Source organism: Alexandromys fortis, unplaced genomic scaffold, assembly GCF_014885135.2.
Source record: "Alexandromys fortis isolate MF-2015 unplaced genomic scaffold, M_Fortis_MF-2015_v1.1 scaffold_84, whole genome shotgun sequence".
Lineage (NCBI taxonomy): Eukaryota > Metazoa > Chordata > Mammalia > Rodentia > Cricetidae > Alexandromys > Alexandromys fortis.
Genome location: NW_026068017.1, coordinates 6786512 through 6811101, shown reverse-complemented (window position 1 = coordinate 6811101; position 24590 = coordinate 6786512). Strand labels below are relative to the sequence as shown.

The 24590-nt window shown below is 50.0% G+C and overlaps 1 protein-coding gene across 1 annotated transcript; it reads left to right on the top strand.

Annotated features, from left to right (window-relative positions):
* The first annotated feature begins 2018 nt into the window (after positions 1-2018).
* On the top strand, positions 2019-23375 carry LOC126513900 (myosin-3). The gene is made up of 39 exons (XM_050162477.1): positions 2019-2222; positions 3774-3917; positions 4396-4552; positions 5018-5045; positions 5333-5441; positions 5929-6021; positions 6550-6613; positions 6694-6792; positions 7893-7996; positions 8076-8214; positions 8840-8958; positions 9058-9207; positions 10174-10344; positions 10437-10743; positions 10866-10936; positions 11806-11893; positions 11978-12095; positions 12415-12538; positions 12636-12772; positions 13564-13819; positions 14016-14258; positions 14350-14526; positions 14670-14815; positions 14907-14997; positions 15771-16160; positions 16252-16378; positions 17438-17556; positions 17745-17941; positions 18260-18443; positions 19059-19224; positions 19519-19643; positions 20156-20464; positions 20581-20784; positions 20863-20988; positions 21888-22058; positions 22151-22255; positions 22417-22512; positions 22607-22744; positions 23271-23375. The coding sequence occupies exons 1-39, from the start codon at positions 2019-2021 to the stop codon at positions 23295-23297; spliced, it is 5823 nt and encodes a 1940-aa protein (XP_050018434.1). The 3' UTR covers positions 23298-23375.
* The last annotated feature ends 1215 nt before the right edge of the window (positions 23376-24590 follow it).

Here is a 24590-nt window from a genome sequence, read left to right as displayed (position 1 = left end):
TAAGCAAGTAGCACAATGGTGTGTGCCTGGTCATGGCTCCCACTGATTTCCAGGGTCGGAGGGCCTGCAGGATGGAGTCAGGCAGGGTTCCTAAAGCAAAGGCGATCCCCCTGTACCAGGTGAAGAAGCACCTAGCCCGAGTTCAGAGAAAGGCATCTCAAATTCCCGGCTTTCTACAGTTGGGAGAATGGTTTCAGACCCTGCTCATTTCTATATATACTTTTCCCTTGGCAATGGCAAAAAATACGTGTGGAAGGGGCCAGTTCTCAGCCTGTGGTGTCACTCATTCGCTTTCCAAATATAGAGAAAGAATGAGTCCAGGGGGTTAGCTGTGGCCTATAAAAGCCCAGGGGGGTGGCTGCTCCTCCGTGGCTCACTCTGCCGTGGTCAGAGGTAAGTGGCAGGACTTTTCTTCTATCCCTTCTGGCCTTTGCTGCCTCCACACCTGGTTCAGCCACAGCTCTGGGCTGTGGCCTTGCCTGGCTCTGTCACACCGGGCGGCCCTCGTTTTCCTTCTCAAAGCGTTCGATAAGAACATGCGTGGAGTGAGATGCGAGGCTCAGCACCCAGCTGCCTGCTGCTCCCTCCGCCTCTCACTCTTTCTTTGTTCTGCTCAGGTAGGATCCTGTTGGACACGTGTGTGCCTGTCCACCATGGCTTGATGGCCTCCTATTGCCTCTCTGCCCCACGGAGTGGGCAGAAGACGTTGCATTCCCTACCTGGACTCTATACCTGTTGGGCATTTAGTAGCCTCCAGACCACATGCTGTGGTCACCAGGTTTAAATGAGCCAATCTCAGCATTGTCTCTGATTGCAGACAACCAGGAGGCCTGACCTCACCTGCTAACAGCTTTTATTGCCAGGGTCTCAGTCCATTTAGAATCCTCGCCCTTTTCAAGTCGGATGATCTTGCAGTTTGGAGAAACCGTCAGACTGGGCTGGGAGAGCCTGCCGGCCAGGCCGTTTTGCCTAGCTAGAGGCATGACTTGTCTGCTCCTCTGGCTTGCTTTGGGGCTAAGGTTCTTTATAACCATCTAGGCCTCAGGGTGTGTGAGTTGAGTCTCTTCAAGGTCTGGTTGAACACAGAAGCAGAGCTTGCACCTAAGCCTCCGTGTTGTGCTCTTGCAGGTCCCATAGCCCCACAGCTGCTGCTGCTCTCTGCTGTCCTGTGGGCGTGACTCAGGTGAGGATCAAGTTGTGTCCCTGGGCTGCGGGAAATCTTCAGGGAAACCCCGATCACCCAGCTCCCTTGTCCCAGGGAGAGCTTAAATACACACTAGACTTCAGGGAGTGGGAGAAAGGACCCTTCCTCCCCAGGGCCTCAGCCAGAGGCTCCCATCTCTTCCTTGTGGTTTTATTTGTTCTTTAATACAGGGTCTCACTATGTATCCCTGGACGGCTTAGAACTCACTAGGTAGACCAGGCTGACTTCAAACTCAAAGAGATCCACCTACCTCTGCCTCCTGAGGGCTGGGATTAAAGACATGTGCCGCCATGCCTGGCCTTCTGTCTATTCTTAGCGTGGAAGGAAGAAGCCATCTTGATTCAAAACAGTTCAAAACTGCCTCTTCCATTTGCTGTTCGGTATTCTCTCTATGCAGAACGCCTTTATTTATTTTTCCATGGTATTTATTTTTGAATGTTCTGTCTGCCATATGTGCACCTCAGAAGGGGAAAATGGAGTGTCAGGAGTGGCATTAAAAGTCCTTTCACCAGATTGAAGGAATTAAGACATTGGGATTAAACGCACTCTATTTAAGCTCACAGAATACAGTAGCAACTCAACAAATATGAGTTGATTCCATTTAGCCCAGGGCTGACTTCTTGTGTGGAGCCCCACTGGGCATGGATGGACCAGCCCAAACCTCCTTGACCCAGTCTGAGAGACTTCCATCGAAGGCGGGGATGACAGGAAGGCTGGGTGGGCAGGTTGATATACTAGGGTAGGCAGGAGACTGCCTGTTGTCTGGCCAGGGAGCAGCTGCTCTGACTGCTGGGTTTGTTCTGCAGCTGACGCCATGAGTAGCGACTCTGAGATGGAAGTGTTTGGCATAGCCGCGCCTTTCCTCCGCAAGTCGGAGAAGGAGAGGATCGAAGCCCAGAACCAGCCCTTTGATGCCAAAACCTACTGCTTTGTGGTTGACTCAAAGGAAGAATATGCCAAGGGGAAAATTAAGAGTAGCCAGGATGGGAAGGTCACCGTGGAGACAGAAGACAACAGGGTAAGATATTTGCTCTGTTTCTTCTTCAGCACTGACCCCGCTCCTCATATGTCTGTGCAAAAGCACCCCCACCTCCTCCACCCACTTCTGCAGCCAGAGCCTGGGTCTGGAATTCAGCTGCTGAATCAGCCTTAGGTATCCAGACACTGGGAGAAAGTAGAATGCCCTGACTTCTATAGCCAGATGGGAGATGGGCCCACTGGTGGCTGACCAAAGCATTTAGTTTGGGGTGTCTTTTGTCATTGTTTGCATTGCCCTGGGCCAGAGGACCAGCTTCACTGTTTCAAGGGATGAGTACTTCTGGAATACCCACTTCTGGAATGCATGTAGGTTCCCCCCAGTTCTGTCAATGGTCATCTAACCAAAGAAGGTAAGGGACCCTAGAGGACCACAAGGTCAATGCCAAAACCAGACTCTGTATCTGAAATGGGATGGGCAGATGAGCCCACTATATTCTGTGGGAGGCAGGGAGACAATTGGGACTTGAGAAAATCCTGTATCCGGAGATGTTACAAAGAAGTAAATAAAAGAGCCGCGGGTACGGCTCAATGCTAGAACACTGGCCCAGCACGTGCAGGGTCCTGGATTCATGTGGTGTGTGTAATGGAAGCAGAAGCTGAGTCAGGGACAGAGAAGATGCAAGAGATGAAGGAAATGGCGTCATACAGGAGGGGAAGAAGGGGGCAGGACAAACATGGACGCTCCCGGAATGAACCTCTACATATTCCAGATGAAGATGCTGAGAATAGGCTTCCAGAGCAGGGTGGGAGGCAGAAGCTAGACTCCATTAAGGATTATCACTGGGTCTAGGGAGAACATGCCTGAGAGGGCACAGGGGAGCCCATGGCCCAGGGTAGCTTAAGGGAGGCAGGGAAGAAGCAGCTTTCTGGCCCACACTGGTTATTTCCAGAGTCACTCCAAAGAGAAAGAAGGGCAGGGGCTGAGAGGCCCATCTACAGGCTCTCCACAGAGGAAAGCCCAGCCCTTGGTGGTGGAAGTCTCTCTCTCAAAGTAGAGATGTAGCCATGCTGCAGAAAGGGGAGGACAGGCCAGCAGCTCTTCCCCAGGAGCAGGGAAGGAAAAAGGATGGGGGTCTCAAGGCTGGGCAGCGGCTTCTACATCTACAGAGCAGCGAAGCTGGCAGACCCTGTGGGCACCAGCCCAGGGATACAGGGACACTCCTCTCATTTTCTGTTGTCCTTGCTGCAGACATGCCCTTTTCTCTGCGCAGTTAGGAGAACCAGGGACAGCCAGCGCCACGGCCAAACAGCTCTCTTTGGCTCCCATGCTGTGCCATGGGTTCCCACTCAGTCCTCAGAAATCCTCTTCCATCACCTCTCTCTCTATCCCCCAACTCTAAGCCCATCAGATAGAGAAAATCAGAATTCCTGAGTGGTGGGAGAACACATGCTGTCCCACACTACACGCCACAGTCCCCTTGTTTTTCCTTTCTGCTCACCTGGCTTGTGGTCTCTACCAGGGTGGCCAGACACCCACAGGTGTCCAATGACTGGACAAGGTTAGATAGACCTCACGACTCTTCCCTTTCAGACCCTGGTAGTTAAACCAGAGGATGTGTACGCCATGAACCCCCCCAAGTTCGACAAGATCGAGGACATGGCCATGCTCACACACCTGAACGAGCCCGCTGTGCTGTACAACCTCAAGGACCGCTACACGTCCTGGATGATCTACGTGAGTGGCTACTCGCCAATAGGCTCCCCTGGGGTGTCAGAGATGTGGTGAGGCCGGGGGAGGGGAGTCTTCGAAAGAGTCCTCTTTGATTGGCCCAAAAGAGAAGAGATGGAGTAGGGAAGAGAACGACAGGAAAGATGGAAAGGCAAGAGATGGATGGGATATGAGGAAGGGGGCTGGAGGAAGGAAGGTGGGGAGAAGGGAAATTAGGATGGAGGAGCCCGAAGAGCAAGAAAGCTGAGGTCACAGTGGGGTCAGCATGGTACTAACTGTGGGAGGACTGGATACTTTCCTCTTTGAATATCAGTTGCTTCATCCATCAATCGAAATCTCTTTCTTATGAGTTATGGAAAGAAGCCTGGGATAATAATAAAGGCAATATCTATATATACCTATATATGTATATACATATAATAAGATAACATGTATGTATGTATGTATGTATGCATGCATGCATGAATTTTTTTCCCTCCCATAGACCTATTCAGGCCTCTTCTGTGTCACCGTCAACCCCTACAAGTGGCTGCCGGTGTACAACCCCGAGGTGGTGGATGGCTACCGAGGCAAAAAGCGCCAGGAGGCCCCGCCCCACATCTTCTCCATCTCTGACAACGCCTACCAGTTCATGCTGACAGGTGCGCTTTTGAGGAGAAAGCATGGGGACTGGGAGTGGGAACTAGACAGGCTCAGGTCCACTCTGGATCGAGGATTTGGGGAAGAAGGGGCAAGGAGGAAAAGAGGCTTTAGGTCCTTGTGGGGGGGGAGGGTGGACACAGGGTGAGAAGTATGCATTTAGCGTAGATACTGGTTAGACTATCGGGAATGAATCCTCTTAGGGATCAGAAACAGAGACTGACCATCTCTGATGGTTCAACCTCAGAGGACGAGAGGTCTCAGTTTTCCTCAGCGGCTTCACTTCTCTGAGTCTCATGATAAGGACAGAAGCTCTTTATCCCCACCTATGACTAAACTGACAAACAAAAAATAAATAAGCAAATAAATAGAGGGAAATTGAACTGAGTAGTGCGGCCTGCTGCCTTCGTGACAGATACAACCTCTTTATATGTAGCCACTAGCTCTGTCTTCTTCTCCTTTGACAGATCGTGAAAACCAGTCCATCCTGATCACGTGAGTAGCCCTGCTCTGAGAGGTTTGGCGGCTGGGGCCAAGGATGGTAATCTCTCAGTTCTGCTCATTAGCTAGATTTTGGAGCAAAGCCCTCTGTGAAAAGACGGGTTGGGGATGGGTGGAAAAGCCTCACAAACTGGGATTGCCCATGCTTGGATCAACTAAAGCAGTAGCCCAGGTCCTCTTCCTCTCTGTGTGTCGAAAGTGTGGAAGACCACTGGATGACATCTTCGGGTGCTGGTTTATGAACAGGACTAATTTCTTTGCCTTTCTATCCTTCTAAACAGCGGAGAATCCGGGGCCGGGAAGACTGTGAACACCAAGCGTGTCATCCAGTACTTTGCAACAATTGCAGCCACTGGGGACCTCGCTAAGAAGAAGGACTCCAAAATGAAGGTGGAGAAGGGTGCAAGATCCTGGGGGACAGCGTGTGGTTGACCAGGGGTCTAGATCCTGTGATCTCTTAGCTGATGAGACACTAATACTTTATAAGAAGGTGGATCTAGGGGCAAGTCTGGGAGCTCGTTCCTTCAGGGTAGCCCCACAGACATCAGCCTGAGAGTGCTGGGTCCTGACCCAGGGTCCTATGTGGCCATGAGAGGAGTGAGAACAATCTAACTCACTGGAGGGTCTAATGAAAGCCCGTCACTCGGGAGATCCAACTGCTGACAAGTACAAGAGCGCTGCCGAAGTGTCTGGAGGAGGTCAGGCTGCGGACATGGTTGGTCTTTCAGTCGTCAAGTCAGGGAGGGAAAGCCTGGCATGGCTGGAGCAGCCAGGAAGCCAGGCAGGCTGGGAAAGCAGAGCAGGGGACGATGTTTTGAAACCCTGATTTTGGGGCTTACAAACACAGGCTCCCTTCCTCTCTGGTTTCCTTGCTTAGGGGACTCTGGAAGATCAGATCATCAGCGCCAACCCCCTGCTGGAGGCCTTTGGCAATGCCAAGACCGTGAGGAACGACAACTCCTCTCGCTTTGTGAGTCTGCCCTTGAATATGACGGGGTGTTCGGGCTGCAGGATAGTCAGGTTCAAAAACTCGATGCTGTAACTGAGAAGGGCTGGATGGTAAAAGCTTTCCGGGGGGTTGGGTACACGAGCCAAAAGCTGCTGGGTAAGGAAGGGTCGAGGGAAAGAGTGGCTACGTGTTCCCCAAGGTGGAAATGGTGCGTGGAACACTCACTACCACAGGGGACCCATGAGACAAGAGGGGGAACAGAGAGGGAGAAGAGACCTGTCACCCACAAGGGCATTAGCCCTGAGAAAGGCTTCGGGTATTGCCTTAAGCACAATAGGAAGAATTCTGTCCGCAGGACGCGACATGGTTTGGCACCCTGGTTATTTCATTTATGAGCGGTGGGGAGCATAGGAAGAAGCAGACACACCCAATGGAAGTGAGGGAAGAGAGACAGGACACTTCAGTTCAGACTACCGTGGGCAGGGCTCAGGCATCTAGAGGAAGCTTCTCAACCGCAAACGGATCCAGTCTCCCTCTCCTTCCCCGCAGGGCAAATTCATCCGCATCCATTTCGGCACCACTGGGAAGCTGGCCTCTGCAGATATTGAAACTTGTAAGTAGGCTCAGTGGGACAAGTGAGCTCTCACAGCCGTGGGGAGCAGCGTGGACCACAGGCCTGTGCTTCCGTTCCAGATCTGCTGGAGAAATCCAGAGTCACCTTTCAGCTGAAGGCTGAGAGGAGCTACCACATCTTCTACCAGATTCTTTCCAACAAGAAGCCTGAGCTGATTGGTGAGGTCACAGGGGTAGGGGGCGGGGCTTGGGGGAGGGTGCTGGGTGGGGCAGGAAATTCGGCTTTGGGCTTTTGGATCATTAGCCCCAGGAGAGTTAGTTACACCTATAAGTGATTCTACAGTCAATGGAGATTTATATCCGTCATGGGATATGGCTTTTTAGGCAGCAAATGTATCACTTTTCAAAATTATTATGTAGTATTCATTCATGTGTTTGGAGGGTGGATGTCTGTGCACATTTGTGCATAGGGAGGCCTGATGCTGACTTGGGCATCTTCCTCAATTTCTCTCAACCTTAATATTAAAGCAAGGGCCGGAGCTGCTCAAGCCAGTCAGCATGCTGCTAGGACCCCCCTGTCTCTGGCTCCTTGACACTGGGATTACAGGCGGACCCCAACACCTGCCTGGCTTTCCTATGAGTTTTAGGGGAATTCGAACTCCAGTCTTTATGCTTACATGGGCAAGCCCTTTACCTGCTGAGCCATCTCCCAAGCCCAACTGTACCAGCTTGAAAAATCTGATCACATGGACAAAACCATTTATTGTTTCTATGGTAGGCTTTGAATAGTTAAGTGCTTAATGGTCCTTGAGCGCCCCCTTGTGTTCTCACAAGGACCCACCTTAGCCATGTAAGGCCCGCGTAAATCAGGCAACAGCCCAGTCATTATGCCTCTAGGTTTGTAGCTGATAGAGGAGGCCTCTATGCTCACTACCTTCTTGATTTTCCGTCTGCCCCAGCTAAGCCTTCTGGGATCCAACCTACAAACAAGCTTCCAGTTTCACACTCCTCCAGTTTTCCTTATTCACTGCCCCAACCTATGCTGGCATGCAGTGCTCATTTGCAATGCAAAAAGAGAGACGTTTTTCTTTCTGGAGTTCTCCACTTACATGGCATGGGGGATCGCAAAGGTTCCCATAGATCATGTTTTCTGTCGTGACCTGAACAACGTGAAACTGTCTAGACCCTAGAGTGCTCTACTTCGACATTCAACTTTGACCCCAAGTGGTTGATGTCCCAGGTCAGGGCTCAGGAGCACAATTCCACCGGGTGAATTTTTCACTACACGTGTATGAATCCTCAAACATTTATCGTTTCAGAGTTGCTGCTGATTACGACCAACCCTTACGACTACCCGTTCATCAGCCAGGGTGAGATTCTGGTGGCCAGCATCGACGATGCTGAGGAGCTGTTGGCTACAGACGTAAGAAGGAGCACAGGAAGGTGGGAGAGCCGCCCCCGGGTGAGGGTAATGGATAGACAGGCTGTTCTTTCTGTCACAGAGCGCCATTGACATCTTGGGCTTCACCCCAGAGGAGAAATCTGGACTTTATAAGCTGACAGGGGCCGTGATGCATTATGGGAACATGAAGTTCAAGCAGAAGCAGCGAGAGGAGCAAGCTGAGCCAGATGGCACCGAAGGTACATTGTCACCCCAGCAGGCTAGGGAGCCCGAGCAGAGGGGTCACCGCCTGGGGCCATCCGGGGCCTCTTTTGAAAATGATTAATCTTTCTTCCCCTCTGGAAGGTGGATGAGTTTTTTCTGGGCCTGAAATGAGTATGAGGAACTATCAAAACAAAAACACTTGTTAGTCTTGTTAGTTTGCCTCTCTCTCTCTCTCTCTCTCTCTCTCTCTCTCTCTCTGTGTGTGTGTGTGTGTGTATCCTATATATATAGCTCATGTGTGGAAGTCAATGCACAGGTTTCAGAAGTCTGTTCTCTCCTTCCACGATATGTGTCCCTGGGGTCAAAGTCGGATGCTAGGAGTGGTGGCCTCTGCCTCTACCTGCTGAGCTATCTCTCTGCCCCCTCCACCCATTTCTGCTGAATTTTTAGAAAGGTCTTATTCCAGATACAATGTGAAATGGCCGGGGCTTTCTGGAACCAAATCCTGCTGCTTCATGAAGTCTCCTACACTCTCTGAGTGATGTAATATCACTGGCCCACGTAGTTATTTTAGGGGTGGGAAATATGGAAATGCTGAGATGGAACATCTGGATGGCTTTCCTCCTACCTCCCTGAACATGGTCCTTTCTCTCCGACCAGTGGCCGACAAGACAGCCTACCTGATGGGCCTGAACTCTTCAGACCTCCTCAAAGCCCTGTGCTTTCCCAGAGTGAAAGTCGGGAATGAGTACGTTACAAAGGGCCAAACCGTGGACCAGGTAAGCTTAGGGCTGCCTGGAGGCCAGGAGGGCCCTGGGACCCTGGGGCCCTGATGCTCACAGCCGGCTTACTCATGTTTGCTGCCTTTCCTCCCACAGGTTCACCACGCCGTGAATGCTCTCTCCAAGTCCGTTTATGAGAAGCTCTTTTTGTGGATGGTCACTCGGATCAACCAGCAACTGGATACAAAGCTCCCAAGACAACACTTCATTGGGGTTTTGGACATCGCGGGTTTTGAAATTTTTGAGGTTGGTGTTTTCTTATATTTCTGCGTTGAGAGTTTTCATAACCTTAATGCAGGTCAGCAAGATGGTTTTCTTGCAGGAAGGTTAGAAAGAGCGAGGCAGGTAGGAGGGAAATTGCACAGCATGACAGTTTACATTGTTTTCAGACAGTGAAGAGGCTGGGGAGAAGGTTTAAGTCAGTAAAGTGCCTGCCTCGAAAGTAGGGAGACCTGAGTGTGATGCCCAGAATACATGAATTAAAAAAAATAAAATAATAAAAAAAGCTGGGAATGGTGGTGTGTCTTAGCAGTGGAGATGCAGAGAAGAGTGGACCCCCTGGGGCTCACTGGTCATTCAGCTTAGAAATTTCCAGGTCAATAAGAGATCTTGTCTCAAAATAATAATTTAAAAAAAAAGGTGGGTGGTGGATGTTGCTTGGGGAATGACATGCTCAAAGCTGTCTTTTGGTCTCTGCAGACACACACACACACACACACACACACACACACAGAGCTGTAGGCTTCCTTCAAGGGGAATTTTCAAGGATATCACCAAATAGGTAAAACAGAGAAAAATCCAACGCAGAGGCAGAGAAGTGGACACTTCTGCTGTCAGTCATGAACTGGTTGATTGACTTACCTGGCAGGTTCCGAGTTAGATGCAAATGTGCAATCAGTGTTTACCAGGTGGCTGTCACGCAGGCGAGAAGAAGGGAGACTTGTAGGTTAGTTGAGAAGGCACAGAAGCCCACAGGGCATGCAGAAGCATAAACCCAAAATAAGTGCCAAGAGATGCCCAGAGGCAGGAGAAACATCTAGACAGAAAGCTCTCCAGAGGAGATGTGGTCTGATCCAAGCTTCGAAGAATCATGACTGGTTCTGAAAACAGGGATGAGCAGGAGGGACTTGATCCCACAAGGAGGAATGCTGACAGAGTTTCATTTTGAAAGAGGTCTAATTTTTCCATGTGAACATTCTATTTCGGTATCAGTATAACAGCCTGGAGCAGCTGTGCATCAACTTCACCAACGAGAAGCTGCAGCAGTTCTTCAACCACCACATGTTCGTGCTGGAGCAGGAGGAGTACAAGAAGGAAGGCATCGAGTGGACATTCATCGACTTCGGGATGGACCTGGCCGCCTGCATCGAGCTCATCGAGAAGGTACCCCCCTTCGTCTGCTCTGAGCCCCCTTCCCGTGTATCCTGCTGCTCGTGTATACATACTCAGATGCCTTTGCCTCACCTTCAATCCAGCCGATGGGCATCTTCTCCATCCTGGAAGAGGAGTGCATGTTCCCCAAGGCGACAGACACCTCCTTCAAGAACAAGCTGTACGACCAGCATCTTGGAAAGTCCAACAACTTCCAGAAGCCCAAGGTGGTCAAAGGCAAAGCCGAGGCCCACTTCTCCCTGATTCACTATGCGGGCACCGTGGACTACAGTGTCTCAGGCTGGCTGGAGAAAAACAAGGACCCCCTGAATGAGACTGTAGTAGGGCTGTACCAGAAGTCCTCCAACAGACTCCTAGCGCATCTCTATGCCACCTTTGCTACAACAGATGGTAACTAACAGACTCCAGACCTGGGGGTGGGGCTTCGTCCTCACACGATCATCTCCCCCTCTCCCACACATAAAAACTCGGAGGAGTTCTTCACAGTGCCTACTCTCCTTTGTGTCTTACAGCTGATGGTGGGAAGAAGAAAGTTGCTAAGAAAAAAGGCTCTTCCTTCCAAACGGTCTCTGCTCTTTTCAGGGTAGGACACTTTTGAGTTCATCCAGCCACAGTTCACTCAAGTTACAGCAAGAGGAGTAGTGCTGAGGCGCTAGACTTGACTTATTCAAGGATGGGGATGCTGCCTGAGCAGCAATGAGGGCCGACAGCGAGGAAGGCCAGTAGACAGCCCGACAGCCTACAGATGAGGGCTACACACATATGGGACCCAGACTTCTTTCCACGCAGGGGTGGCCAGCTGTGGAAGCGAGTTCTCAGTTCTAACTCTCTAGTTGCCTTCAGGCCGCCTGAGATAGTACTCCAGGCCCCCGGTAGAGATAGATACACTTTTCTGTATTGGTTTGGGAAACCACTCTGTGGTTGGTGAACATCTTGAAACCTGGGAGAAAGATGATTGGGGGGGGGGATCACACTTCCCTGTCCTTAGGACCAGAGTGGTTTAGACTTCAGATTTTTTTTTTGTTTTTACTAATTCATATATAATGAGATTTCAAGTATGGGGCCCAACTCTAAACACAAAATCCATCTGTATTTCATGTATGCCTTATACAGGTAGGATGAAGGTAATTTTGATATTTGAAACCTACTGCTGTTTTGTCTCCATAAGGTGGGACTTTTTTTTTTTTTGTCTGTCATGTTGGTCCTCAAACAATTTCAGACTTATAAAAAGAGAAAATTTTTAGGTTTTAGTGCATTCTAGATTTTTTCAAGCTAGGAATGTCTAAGTTGTGCCTGTGGTCTCTATGTCCGGCCTTTGGGACTGTTTAAGGACAGAGTTAATATCACAGTTCTCAAGTTGAAGCCATGTCTTTGCGTTTTCCCCACCATGCATCTGTTTGTCTCTGTGGAGGTTTACAGCAGACTGCCAAAGATCATCTTTTCTTCTTTTAGGAAAACCTGAACAAGCTGATGTCCAACTTAAGAACCACGCATCCTCACTTTGTGCGCTGTATAATACCCAACGAGACCAAGACCCCAGGTGAGACACCCGCCAGCCCTCCAGCGGCTGCTTAGTCTGTAAGTGCTTCCAAGGGATGCTCAGGCATCTTGTCTGTGTTCTCAGGGGCCATGGAACACAGCCTGGTCCTGCACCAGCTGCGGTGCAATGGGGTCCTGGAAGGCATCCGCATCTGCCGGAAGGGCTTCCCCAACCGGATCCTGTACGGGGACTTTAAACAAAGGTCAGTTGTCCTTTGACATGGATAAGGACTGGAGTTTGAAGGAAGACATATCCCAAGAAAAAACCTTTTTAAAAAGAGAATTTGTGGTTAGTCTTACACGTGAAATGACCTACTGCTTGGTGAAGGTTCAGTAACAGTAGAGGGAATGAAAGCCCTTTGGCCCCGAGGCCTCTGCTCCAGGTTACTCTCTAGAGATGTGTCTGTGGGCAGGTTTCTTTAACTTCCTGGGACTGAAGCTTCCGGGTCTATAGGAAGAGAGGACTATGATCACCAGTCTTTGCCAACAGCCTGTGATCATTTCTGTGTCCACAAACGGCAGATACCGAGTACTGAATGCCAGTGCCATCCCCGAGGGCCAGTTCATTGACAGTAAGAAAGCCTGCGAGAAGCTCCTGGCTTCCATCGACATTGACCACACACAGTACAAATTTGGACACACGAAGGTAACACATCGATTCTGCCTCATGCTGTTGGCCTCTGTGTCCTCTTAACCCAATGAGCCAGACGACTCGTTCTTCATACCTATCCTTCCTCCCGAAGGTGTTCTTTAAGGCTGGCTTGCTTGGAACCCTGGAAGAGATGCGGGATGACCGCTTGGCCAAACTGATTACACGGACACAAGCCGTGTGCAGAGGGTTTCTCATGCGTGTGGAGTTCCAGAAGATGATGCAAAGGAGGTAGAGCCTGGACTTCAAGTATGAGCTCTTTTGGGAGAAGGGGAACGAGAGAATCCCTTGTAGGGATGAGCAATAATTTTTTTTCTTCTCAAATTAAATTTATTTATTTATTTATTTTCGTGTTTATGTGTGTGGACATGTATGTCAAGGCAAACTTGTAGGCGTCAGAGGGTTACTTACAGGAGTCAGTTCTTGCCCTCTGGCCCAGGTGGGGCCTAGGAGTCTAAATCATCAGGTTGTCAGGCTTAGCATCAGCCACCTTTAGCTGCTGATCTGTCATTGGTTGTTTTACTCTTTATTTTGGCTTTTTGGGGGAGCCCGCCACCACCAAGCTCCCAAATTAATCACACGTGGAGTCTTAGTCTTTCTTACGAATGCCCAGCCTTCGCTTGGCTTGTTTCCAGCCAGTTTTTCTTACCTTAAATCATCCCACCTGTCTTTTGCCTTTGGGCTTTTCCCTTCCTCTCTTTCTACATGCCTTTTCTTTACTTCTTCCTCTGGGGCTTGCTGTGTAGTTGGGTGGCTGACCACTGATGCCCTCTTCTCCTTGTTCTCTTGCTCCTTCTTCTTCTCTTCCACATTTCCCCTTCTGTTTATTCTCTATGTCTGCCAGACCCGCCTGCCTTTTCTCCTGCCTCGCTACTGGTCATTCAGCTCTTTAGTAGACCGCCAGGCGTTATAGACAGGCAACGAACCACAGCTTCCCAGAGTTAAACGAATGCAGTGTAAAAAAAAGCAGCACACGTTAAAATGATTATGTCCTGCCACACTGAGCCATCCTTTGTTTTCAGGGAGTCCATCTTCTGCATCCAGTACAACATCCGCGCCTTCATGAACGTCAAGCACTGGCCCTGGATGAAGCTCTTCTTCAAGATCAAACCCCTGCTGAAGAGCGCGGAGACCGAGAAGGAGATGGCCACCATGAAGGAGGAGTTCCAGAAAACCAAAGACGAGCTCGCCAAGTCAGAGGCAAAGAGGAAGGAGCTGGAGGAAAAGCTGGTCACTCTGGTACAAGAGAAGAATGACCTGCAACTTCAAGTACAGGCTGTAGGTCTTGAGGAATTTTGCTTTTTTTATGTTCCAGATTTGGATTATGGTTCTGGGGAAACTGGGTTAATGAGGGTGGGTCTTGGGCGGGTGCTGGGTTTTACTTGGAGTGCCTCGTAGAGGACTCTCATAGAATGAAAGACAGCAATCTCTCAACCCTTCCCTCCTTAAAGGGCATTGCTATTTCTTTTTAAAGGAAAGTGAAAATTTGCTGGACGCCGAGGAACGATGTGACCAGCTGATCAAAGCCAAATTCCAGCTGGAGGCCAAAATCAATGAGGTGACAGAGAGAGCCGAGGACGAGGAGGAGATCAACGCTGAGCTGACGGCCAAGAAGAGGAAGCTGGAGGACGAGTGCTCAGAGCTGAAGAAAGACATCGACGACCTTGAGCTGACGCTGGCCAAGGTGGAGAAGGAGAAGCACGCCACAGAGAACAAGGTTATCACTCTTCTGTTGTTTCTCTTAGCTCGATGGACCCACTTCGAACCAAGCTCCATCTGCCCTGCTAACTGCTTGTGGTGTCTTTTAGGTAAAAAACCTTACCGAGGAACTGGCTGGGTTAGACGAGACCATTGCCAAGCTAACAAGGGAGAAGAAGGCCCTCCAAGAGGCCCACCAGCAGACCCTGGATGACCTCCAGGCTGAAGAAGACAAGGTCAATTCTCTGAGCAAGCTCAAGAGCAAGCTGGAACAGCAAGTGGATGATGTGAGCACTGGGCATCAGTCTCAGGGGTCTCGAACCTGAGGGTGGAAGAGCCCTGGGCAGGGGCAGAGGTGGGGCTGCCCCAGGGGTGGGGCTGCCCCCTTGGAAATCATTTGATTCCAAAGGGGAAATGATGCCTTCTGCAGCTGGAGAGTTCTCTAGAACAAGAAAAGAAGCTACGTGTGGACCTGGAAAGAAACAAAAGGAAGCTGGAGGGCGACCTGAAGCTTGCCCAAGAGTCCATACTGGATCTGGAGAATGACAAGCAGCAGCTGGACGAGAGGCTCAAGAAGTATGCCCCCCCCACCCCGCCCCAAACGTGGCTTCCGTTCTGTGAGTGGCCGGGGATCCCATCCTCACGCATTCTCTGTGTCCCACCGCAGGAAGGACTTTGAATATTGTCAGCTGCAAAGCAAAGTGGAAGACGAGCAGACACTGAGCCTCCAGCTTCAGAAGAAAATCAAAGAGTTGCAGGTAGGAGGCTTGCAGCTCTTGCTTGGCCTTGCTGATTGCTCAGAACCACGGGTGGTGTCTGTTCAAAGCCGTCGAGAGCAGCCGTGGCAGGACTGTGTGGCTGCCAGCCTCATGGGATCTAACCCTGCCAGCCTGGCGTGGTAGTGGGGACAATGATGGCCATGTTCCCCAAACTTGCAATGAAATGCAAGGAAGTGAGTGGGGGAAATTTTCAGGGTAGAGATCATATCGAGGCAGGAAAGATTCATTTGGAGGAAAATGAGCAGCATTTATGTTCCTCTGGGGGGAGGGGCATCCAGGAGCAGATTTATCCGCTGGGAATAAAACCTTATCTGCTCTATCATCATCATCATCATCATCATTGTTATCAGCAGCAGCGGCAGCAACAGCAGCTTTTTGAACTACTTATCTATATTAATGGGCTTCCGTGTGCTAGTTCATCACACGCATACAGTGTGCCCTTACTCAGCTAGCTCCCTCTTCATCACTTTCCCCACCTTCCTAGCCTTCAACAATCACTGTTTCATATTCAGATTTTACTTAAATTCTTCACATGAAAATGTGCTCTATGTGTTTTTCTGTATTTGTGTCCTCCATTTTGTTGAAAATGGTAGGGTTTTGGTTTTTTTTATAGTTGAGAAATATGCCAGCATTTAAGTGAAGGACGTTTTCTTCATGCATTCGTGGGTTGATGGCACCTACGCGGATGCCTTGTTAGCTCTTGTGAATAGCGATTCTGAGAGTCTCTTGCGGGAACTGGCTGCCCCCTATAGGCTCGCATCGAGGAACTGGAGGAAGAGATAGAGGCAGAGAGAGCCACCCGGGCCAAGACAGAGAAGCAGCGCAGCGACTATGCCCGCGAGCTGGAGGAGCTGAGTGAGCGGCTGGAGGAGGCGGGAGGGGTCACCTCCACTCAGATAGAACTGAATAAGAAGCGCGAGGCCGAGTTCCTGAAGCTGCGCAGGGACCTGGAGGAGGCCACCCTGCAGCACGAGGCCACCGTGGCCACCCTGCGGAAGAAGCACGCGGACAGCACCGCTGAGCTGGCGGAGCAGATCGACAATCTGCAGCGCGTCAAGCAGAAGCTGGAGAAGGAGAAGAGCGAGTTCAAGCTGGAGATTGACGACCTCTCCAGCAGCGTGGAGAGCGTGTCGAAATCCAAGGTGAGGGTCCGGCTGGGCAGATCCAAAGAGGACACTGGCAGTGGGTCAGCCTAAGGCCACCTGCAGACCTCCCTCCCCTTCCAATCCCCAGGCCAATCTGGAGAAGATATGCCGAACTCTGGAGGACCAGTTAAGTGAGGCTAGGGGCAAGAATGAGGAGACCCAGAGGAGCCTGAGTGAGCTGACAACCCAGAAGTCCCGGCTGCAGACAGAGGCCGGTGAGCTACGCGCTAGGATGCTGCACCCCGAGACCAGAAGGCTCTCCTAGCTGGGGCAGTTCCTTTGGGGGAGAGAACGTTTTGTTTTGTTTTAGCTTTGCTTTGTTTTCTTTTAAAGACAGTGTCCCAACAATAACATTGACTTGCCTGGAACTCCCTCTTCAGACCAGGCTGGCCTGGGACTTATAGAGATCTGCCTACCTCTGGCTGCCCAGATCTGGTGTTAAAAAAGGTCTTTGCTAGGACACTTGGGGAAGGGGGATTTCTAAAATTACATTTCAGGAGAAAGGGGATGGAAGCAATCCATATAATAGGCTGTTGCAAACATCCAGGAGAATACCAGGTTTAGTGAAAATAAAAAATGAAGCAGACGAAATTTGCATCTGACCAAACCTGGGTAGGACCAGGAGGGAGGACCAGCGGCCTTTCTACTTCTTACCCAGTGGCTACATTTAGGAATCACAGAGAATGAAGACAGAAGTGGGCCGAACACAGCAGGCTCTTGGTGTAGGAACAATTAAGGGGACAGTTTGGGCATTCACTCAGGAAATGCAGCTCCAACCAGCCCTGGCACCTCGCCACAGAACAATTGATTCTTTACTGCAGCCATAGGCCTGCAGAAGAAGAAAAGAAACAAGTTTTATGGTACCCTTGGAACTGCCTTCTCGGGTCATAAGCTCCCCACTTCCCTTCTAACTTCTGTATACACCCCAGCTGATCATATTCACCCAGGAATCTAACTTCAAATTTCTAGAGGTGAAGTCCTAAGTGTTTTTCTTCATGACATACCTGAAATCCTTAGCCACTGGGGTGGTGAAGAGATGCCCCCGGCAATGTTCAAATTCATAAAGGTTCTCTTATCTGTCGCTGGCAGGCGTCACTCCCAGCTTCCTATAGTTTACAACAGCATTTTATTAGGATGGCATTTCCTCTTCATGGATACACCCATACCTCCTCAAGAGGGGGTCACCACCTCTTTACTGGTCCTCTACCCCATTACCACGATGTCTTACCCTTGGTGAGTAAGTGAATGAATGAGCTATTTCCTTCCCGACACAGGTGAGCTGAGCCGTCAGCTGGAAGAAAAGGAGAGCATCGTATCTCAACTTTCCAGGAGCAAGCAAGCCTTTACTCAACAGATAGAGGAACTCAAGAGGCAGCTGGAGGAGGAGAGCAAGGTACCCATGCTGACGGATGCTTTCTTGGTCTCATTTTCAAATGGTACCTGCAACTAAAATCAAGATTGAAAAAAAAAAAAAAAAGAAAGCAACTTTATTCAGACGGTGGTGATAGCAGGCCATACCTGGTTTGGGTGGCACACACAGTCCCAATCTATTGGGGGTATCTTTTGATTTTTTTTTTTCAGGCCAAGAACGCACTGGCCCATGCTCTGCAGTCCTCCCGCCATGACTGCGACCTGCTGCGGGAACAGTATGAGGAGGAGCAGGAAGGCAAAGCTGAGCTGCAGAGGGCGCTGTCCAAGGCCAACAGCGAGGTGGCCCAGTGGAGGACCAAATATGAGACAGACGCCATCCAGCGCACGGAGGAGCTGGAGGAGGCCAAGTAGGTGACTCTAACTAGAACTTTTAAGTGAACCTATGGCTCAATACTTCTGCTTTAGAGCGACTTGGGATGAACTTAATGGACTTGTTTTGTTCCTAGACATTTCCCCATCGTGTGTACACTGTCATGATTCTTTAAGACATCAGCTTTGATCCTGGTTAGACCTGAGATGGGCCATTGATCACAGACTTTGAGTGGATTGGGGTTAATGTGCAGAGGCATGGGAGCCTTGCAGATTGATGACTCCATCTTGATAAGCAGTGATGCCCAAGATAATTGAAACTTACCAGTGCCTGCTTCCTTCTCATTTTCTTGAAGGAAAAAGCTCGCCCAGCGTCTTCAGGATTCGGAGGAGCAAGTTGAGGCCGTGAATGCAAAATGTGCTTCCTTGGAAAAGACCAAGCAGAGGCTGCAGGGGGAGGTGGAGGACCTGATGGTGGATGTGGAAAGAGCCAACTCCATGGCCGCTGCTCTGGACAAGAAGCAGAGGAACTTTGACAAGGTGTGGAGCAGCTCCATGTTGGCTGAACTCCATGGCGTAGGGATGTTGGTGGCTGTGGGAGGAAGAGATCGGCCCCTTATTCTGCCCTTCTCTAGCGCTGTGGTCTTAGAAAGATCCCTGAATTTCACTAGGATGCTGTTTCTCCATCTGTGATGGGGACTGGGAAGAGGGTGGAGCAGAAATTCCTTTGGGCAATTGTTAGCAGTGAGCCAATTTCCACAGCACTCTTAAGGCCAAGAGCTTTTCCATCTTCTTATATTACCCATGTCTGTAGTTGACCGACTGAGACTCAGACTTGGGTCCCTCCCTGTGACAGACAAGTGTGATTTGAACCAACATTCTGGAAGTTCAGGGTCATTTTTTTAAATTAGGAAAAGGATGATTATGTCTGGCTAATTTCTTCTCTAAGAATTTATTTGCTTTTTGGATATGACAATAATTACTGATTGGTTATCTTGAGTAAGTTCACAGGATAAAACCTTAGCTTGTCCAATAATCTAGAGCAGGCAGACCGTCGAGAGCCCCTGACTCTGAGAGCAGTCACCTCCTTGGCGACATTCTGTTAGAAGCTTAACAAAGAGCTCATTAACAGAGCCTTCCTTGACAATGTCTCAGGTGCTGGCTGAGTGGAAGGCGAAGTGTGAGGAGAGCCAAGCAGAGCTGGAGGCGGCTCTCAAGGAGTCTCGATCCTTGAGCACCGAGCTCTTCAAACTGAAAAATGCCTACGAGGAAGCCTTGGATCAGCTTGAAACTGTGAAACGGGAGAATAAGAACTTAGAACGTAAGCAATGCAAATGGTCCGAGACTGTGGGAAACCCTTCGTCTCACCCATCATGGCCAGTATGGGGGGGGGATGGGCGAAACTCTCTCACAGGCTCCTCCACAGATGCACCTGTAGAAAATGTTCATTGTCAAAAAGCTGTTGTTTCGAGTCTCTCTATACAGTGCCTTATCTCTGGGAAGCAGAGGTCTCTAGAGTTATAGAGGACTGGCAAAAGGCATTGAGTGGGTGCTTTACAATCCCGGGAACCTGTGCAGAGGCAGACAAATGCAATGGGAACTTATTGCATTGCAGAAGAGATAGCGGATCTCACTGAACAAATCGCTGAGAATGGTAAAAGCATCCACGAGCTTGAGAAATCCAGAAAGCAGATGGAGCTGGAAAAGGCTGATATCCAGATGGCATTGGAGGAAGCAGAGGTGAGCATGAGTTTGGAGGCAAAAACCAGAACAGAGGAACCGTGTGGGCCTGGGAGAGAGATAGTCACGCTTTACCTCGTGGAATCATGGTTCTAATGCTTGCTCCTTCTGCGTGACTACAAGGCCAAGGGAGAAAATCATTGCATTAAAATAGGTCTACCCCTGAAATTTTACAGATTTAACTGAAGTTAAAATAGCTGCTCTTCCTGATCCTAATAAATAGGAGAGTATAAATACTTTTTATGTCTGAGTGTATAATCATAAATGAGTAACAGTGGACTGTTTTACTTCTGCACTGAAACTAAGTTAGAGACTTTATTTAAAGTAGTTTTTGATTATTATGGGATTTGATTTAGGAATATCTCATTGGAGCTTTGCTGACCCAAGCCTGGAACTAGCTCTTGTAGACCAGGCTGGTCTCGAACTCACAGAGATCCGCCTGCCTCTGCCTCCCCAGTGCTGGGATTAAAGGCGTGCGCCACCACCGCCCGGCTTGGGTTTGTCTTTTAAAGGCAGCTCTTGAGCACGAAGAAGCCAAGATCCTCCGAATTCAGCTAGAACTGACCCAGGTGAAGTCAGAGATCGACAGGAAGATTGCAGAGAAGGATGAAGAGATTGAGCAGCTGAAGAGGAACTACCAGAGGACAGTGGAGACCATGCAAGGTGCCCTGGACGCCGAGGTGCGCAGCAGGAACGAGGCCATCCGGCTCAAGAAGAAGATGGAGGGTGACCTCAATGAGATTGAGATCCAGCTGGGCCATGCCAACCGCCAGGCTGCAGAGAACCTCAAGCACCTCCGGAGTGTCCAGGGGCAGCTGAAGGTGGAGGGAGCTCCCTGCGGGGGAGGGGGGACTTCTCCAGCGTCCAGATACGCAAAGACTAGGCAAGGCTTATGGCCTTTGGACCCTCCACTTCAGACACGCTGTCTTCTGGCCAGGACACCCAGCTACATCTGGATGACGCTCTCCGGGGCCAGGAGGACCTGAAGGAGCAGCTGGCGATCGTGGAGCGCAGAGCCAACCTGCTGCAGGCTGAGGTGGAGGAGCTGCGGGCCACGCTGGAGCAGACAGAGAGGGCCCGGAAGCTGGCAGAGCAGGAGCTGCTGGATTCCAACGAGAGGGTGCAGCTGTTGCACACCCAGGTGAGGGCAGGAGCACAGCGTACAGTACAGAGGGTCCACCCCAGACACACCTATATGACACCCCTTTCTCCTCCCCAGAACACCAGCCTCATCCATACCAAGAAGAAGTTGGAGACGGACCTCACACAGCTCCAGAGTGAGGTGGAAGATGCCAGCAGGGATGCAAGGAACGCAGAGGAGAAGGCCAAAAAGGCCATCACGGATGTGAGGCTCTTGCTTCTTCCCCCTCCCCCAGCGTGGACACCAAGACTGTTACTCATTAAAGCCCTTCTTTCCCTTAACCCTAGACATGACCGCTAGAAGCCTACCCTCTTAGGATACTCATGGTGTACATGCTATCCCCAGACCATTCCCATCTCCTGCCAAACTCACCTTTCCCCTCCTGTCTTGTTAAAACTGGCAGGGATGGGGGAGGATGAGAGTATCCTTTCTTCTGCCCTTAGAGAGGTATGCTCTTTCATTTGGCATCTGGAAATGAGACCTTCTGAGGGTACTATCCCATCTAACCTTACTGGGTTTCCAGGCTGTCTTTCTGGTTCTGGCGCTCCAATGGCGCCACCTGCTGCCACCCCAATGCCTTTTTTCTTTCAAAGGAAAGAAAGAATACAAACAAATCCTTACTTCTTGAGTCCCCTCCTCCTGTAATTCTAGGTAGCATGTTAATCTCCCAGCTTCAGCATCCTTTGAAACTGTGTGGTGGTGATGGCAAAATAGAGTCCCTGGGGTGTAGACAGGTCCCAAGGAGACAGTTTCGGGACACAGCTTCTTACCCAGTCCTTGCACATATCTGTCTGTCTGTTTATCTATCTATCTATCTATCTATCTATCTATCTATCTATCTATCATCTATCTATCTATAATCTATCTATCTATCTATAATCTATCTATCTATCTATCTATCTATCTATCTATCTATCTATCTAACTATCTAATATCCCAGATGTAGTTTTTGTCCTGTGGAACGGGACACTTCCTGTGGGAAGTGGACTTCCTCTTGGTCTTACCCTCTGTCCTTTCTGCAAGCATGCTCTCTGGTCAGCCCGGCATGCCGGTTTCCACAGCTGGACAGTCTTTGAGCCTTCTCCGCACACTTTGCTTTTCAGGCGGCCATGATGGCGGAGGAGCTGAAGAAGGAGCAGGACACCAGCGCCCACCTGGAGCGGATGAAGAAGAACCTGGAGCAGACAGTGAAGGACCTGCAGCACCGTCTAGATGAGGCTGAGCAGCTGGCGCTGAAGGGCGGCAAGAAGCAGATCCAGAAACTGGAGACACGGGTACTTGCAGTGGGAAGCCCCGCCGAGCCTAACTTCCCAGCCTACCCCACTCAGGGAATAGCTCTAGAATAATACCCCAAACATCTCCCCAGATCAGAGAGCTGGAGTTTGAACTGGAAGGAGAGCAGAAAAGGAACACAGAGTCTGTGAAGGGCCTGAGGAAGTATGAGCGCCGGGTCAAGGAGCTCACGTACCAGGTAGGTGGGAAGAACGCCTGATGTGAGCTTTCTCTCCAAGGTGCAAATGGCGCTCCAAGTCTGGAATAGGATGGTCCACTTGGCCATCCTCTCCCCCCACTGGGTTGCCCGTGGTACGACAGGGCCCTTCTCTAGTGACACCTCCACGTTCTCATTTGCAGAGTGAGGAGGACAGGAAGAATGTACTGAGATTGCAGGACCTGGTGGATAAACTTCAAGTGAAAGTCAAGTCCTACAAGAGACAGGCTGAGGAGGCTGTGAGTTAGATGTTTGAGTGGCCTGCCCGTTTTCCACAGGGAACCTTGACAGAAGGGGCATGTGGATTTCACCGGCTGGGCTCTTTGCTTTTAGGATGAACAAGCCAACGTTCATCTCACCAAGTTCCGGAAAGCCCAGCATGAGCTGGAGGAGGCCGAGGAACGTGCCGATATCGCAGAATCGCAAGTCAATAAACTGCGGGCTAAGACCCGGGACTTTACCTCCAGTCGGGTAAGCTGACCTGGGAAGTGCTCACAGAGACGCAGGCCCTTCTGAGCTGGAAGTTGCTGTAGCAAATCCTCTACTTCCCAGCCAAAGAATCCCAAACCCAGAGAGAGAACTTTGTTTATAGTCACCAGCCTGGGTGGAGCGCCACTAGAATCCCAGTCTGTAACTCACAATAAAAAAACCACCTTCCAGAAAACAGTGACTCCTAGCCCACCGAGCTGTCTTTCAGCGCCCTCTGCCGGTATGAGAGAGGCTGTTCAGGCGCACCCTCTAGAGGTGGCTGAAGGTGTCTGCAATTACTGTAACCACAGGCTCCTTGCTGCTCCCAGAGGGGACTTACTCTATCTGTGGACCAGCCTCTCAGGCTATGGAGTGATTTCATGCGGGCTTCCATACGTCCTCCTAAGGACCCCCCAATTGCTTGCCTCCCACCGAAATATACAAACAACTCCTTAATGCTTGCGGGAAGAGGGCTTCAGGAAACGTCTCTGCTGCTTGACCTGACTAAGAGCATCCACATTCTCTCCAGATGGTGGTCCACGAGAGCGAGGAGTAAGCCAGCCCCCCTGACGCAGGGCAGAAGATATGCAGAATGTGTATTTTCATGGCTCCTGACAGTCATAATTTCCATGTGACTCTTTCCCCCATGCAATAAAATTTGCTTTGTTTTCAAGGTGGGCTGTTTGGTCTTGTGTGTCTCCTTCTTCCCCACATGGAAACCATTCCCCTTTCTGAGATTTTTTTTAAATGCTGAATACTAAAATATCAGTAAGCAGATGGTTTGGTAGATTAAATTGGTACTTTTCGTGTGTATGTGTGTGGGGTGGCTTTTGGTTTACATTTGAGATTAGAAATTTTAACAAACTTCTGGGTTAAGTATTGCTTTAGTGGAGTCGGGAGGGAGAGTTTTACAAAGCTTATTTATTAATATTACATAAGAGAAACACAAAGGTTCAGTTCAGAAACACCTTGTTTCAAATTGGGTAGCCTTCCTCTCCTACCTTTTTACTAGGGAAATAGATCTTGAATCTGGTATAATGGTTGGGCTCCATACATGGTTTAAATGAATGTCTTGCTGTCTGGTCCTTTTAAGAGCTCAGAGGCTGGGGATGTAGCTCAGCAGCGGAGCACTTACCTCACATATACAAGGCTCTGGGTTCAACCCTAAGCCACAGTAAAAAAAAAAAATGCATTTAAAAAATGAGTGAAAAGTAATTCGGTCTATATCTCCCACTAAGTCCCATTATCTTGGGTGCAGTCTGCCTTATTTCAGAGCTGAATAAACAAACTGCTTACACATCATCCAAGTGGACTCAACTTTTACCCAAAGCCAGGATAACCATCATGCGGGTCTGCCAGCAGAGCAGAACGCTCTAACCAGAGGTCAGCTCAACAAGTAGGTCGTCATGAGCATGCTCCTCAGAGAGGAGGGCCAAGTCCCTTTCCTTACCGAGGACGAGGAGATTCTGGGATGACTCAGTTTGACTTGGGAGGGAAGTAAAGGTCAAGGGGTTTCTGACAGTGGTCGGGGTCAAGTCAACCCTTGGGTTTGAGGCTACAGAAGGCAGGGGGCATGACTCTGCCTGGGCTTGTCTTTTTGATGATCCCCAATCATTTTGTCTCTGAAAACACGTGGCACTGATTTGCCTTCAATACTTTCTGGTGACACCGGGGCTGGAAAGTGGCGTGCCTTTATAGGCGGCTGTGACTAGGAAAATCACTGCACTAAGAAAAGACTTCTTCCACGGCCTGACCTGAGGTGGGGCCAGAAGAGCAATGGTCCCTCTGTGCTTCTCAGAAGTTAGGAAGGGCTGCTGCATGCTGCCTTCTGTGGGAAGCAGCAGTGGAG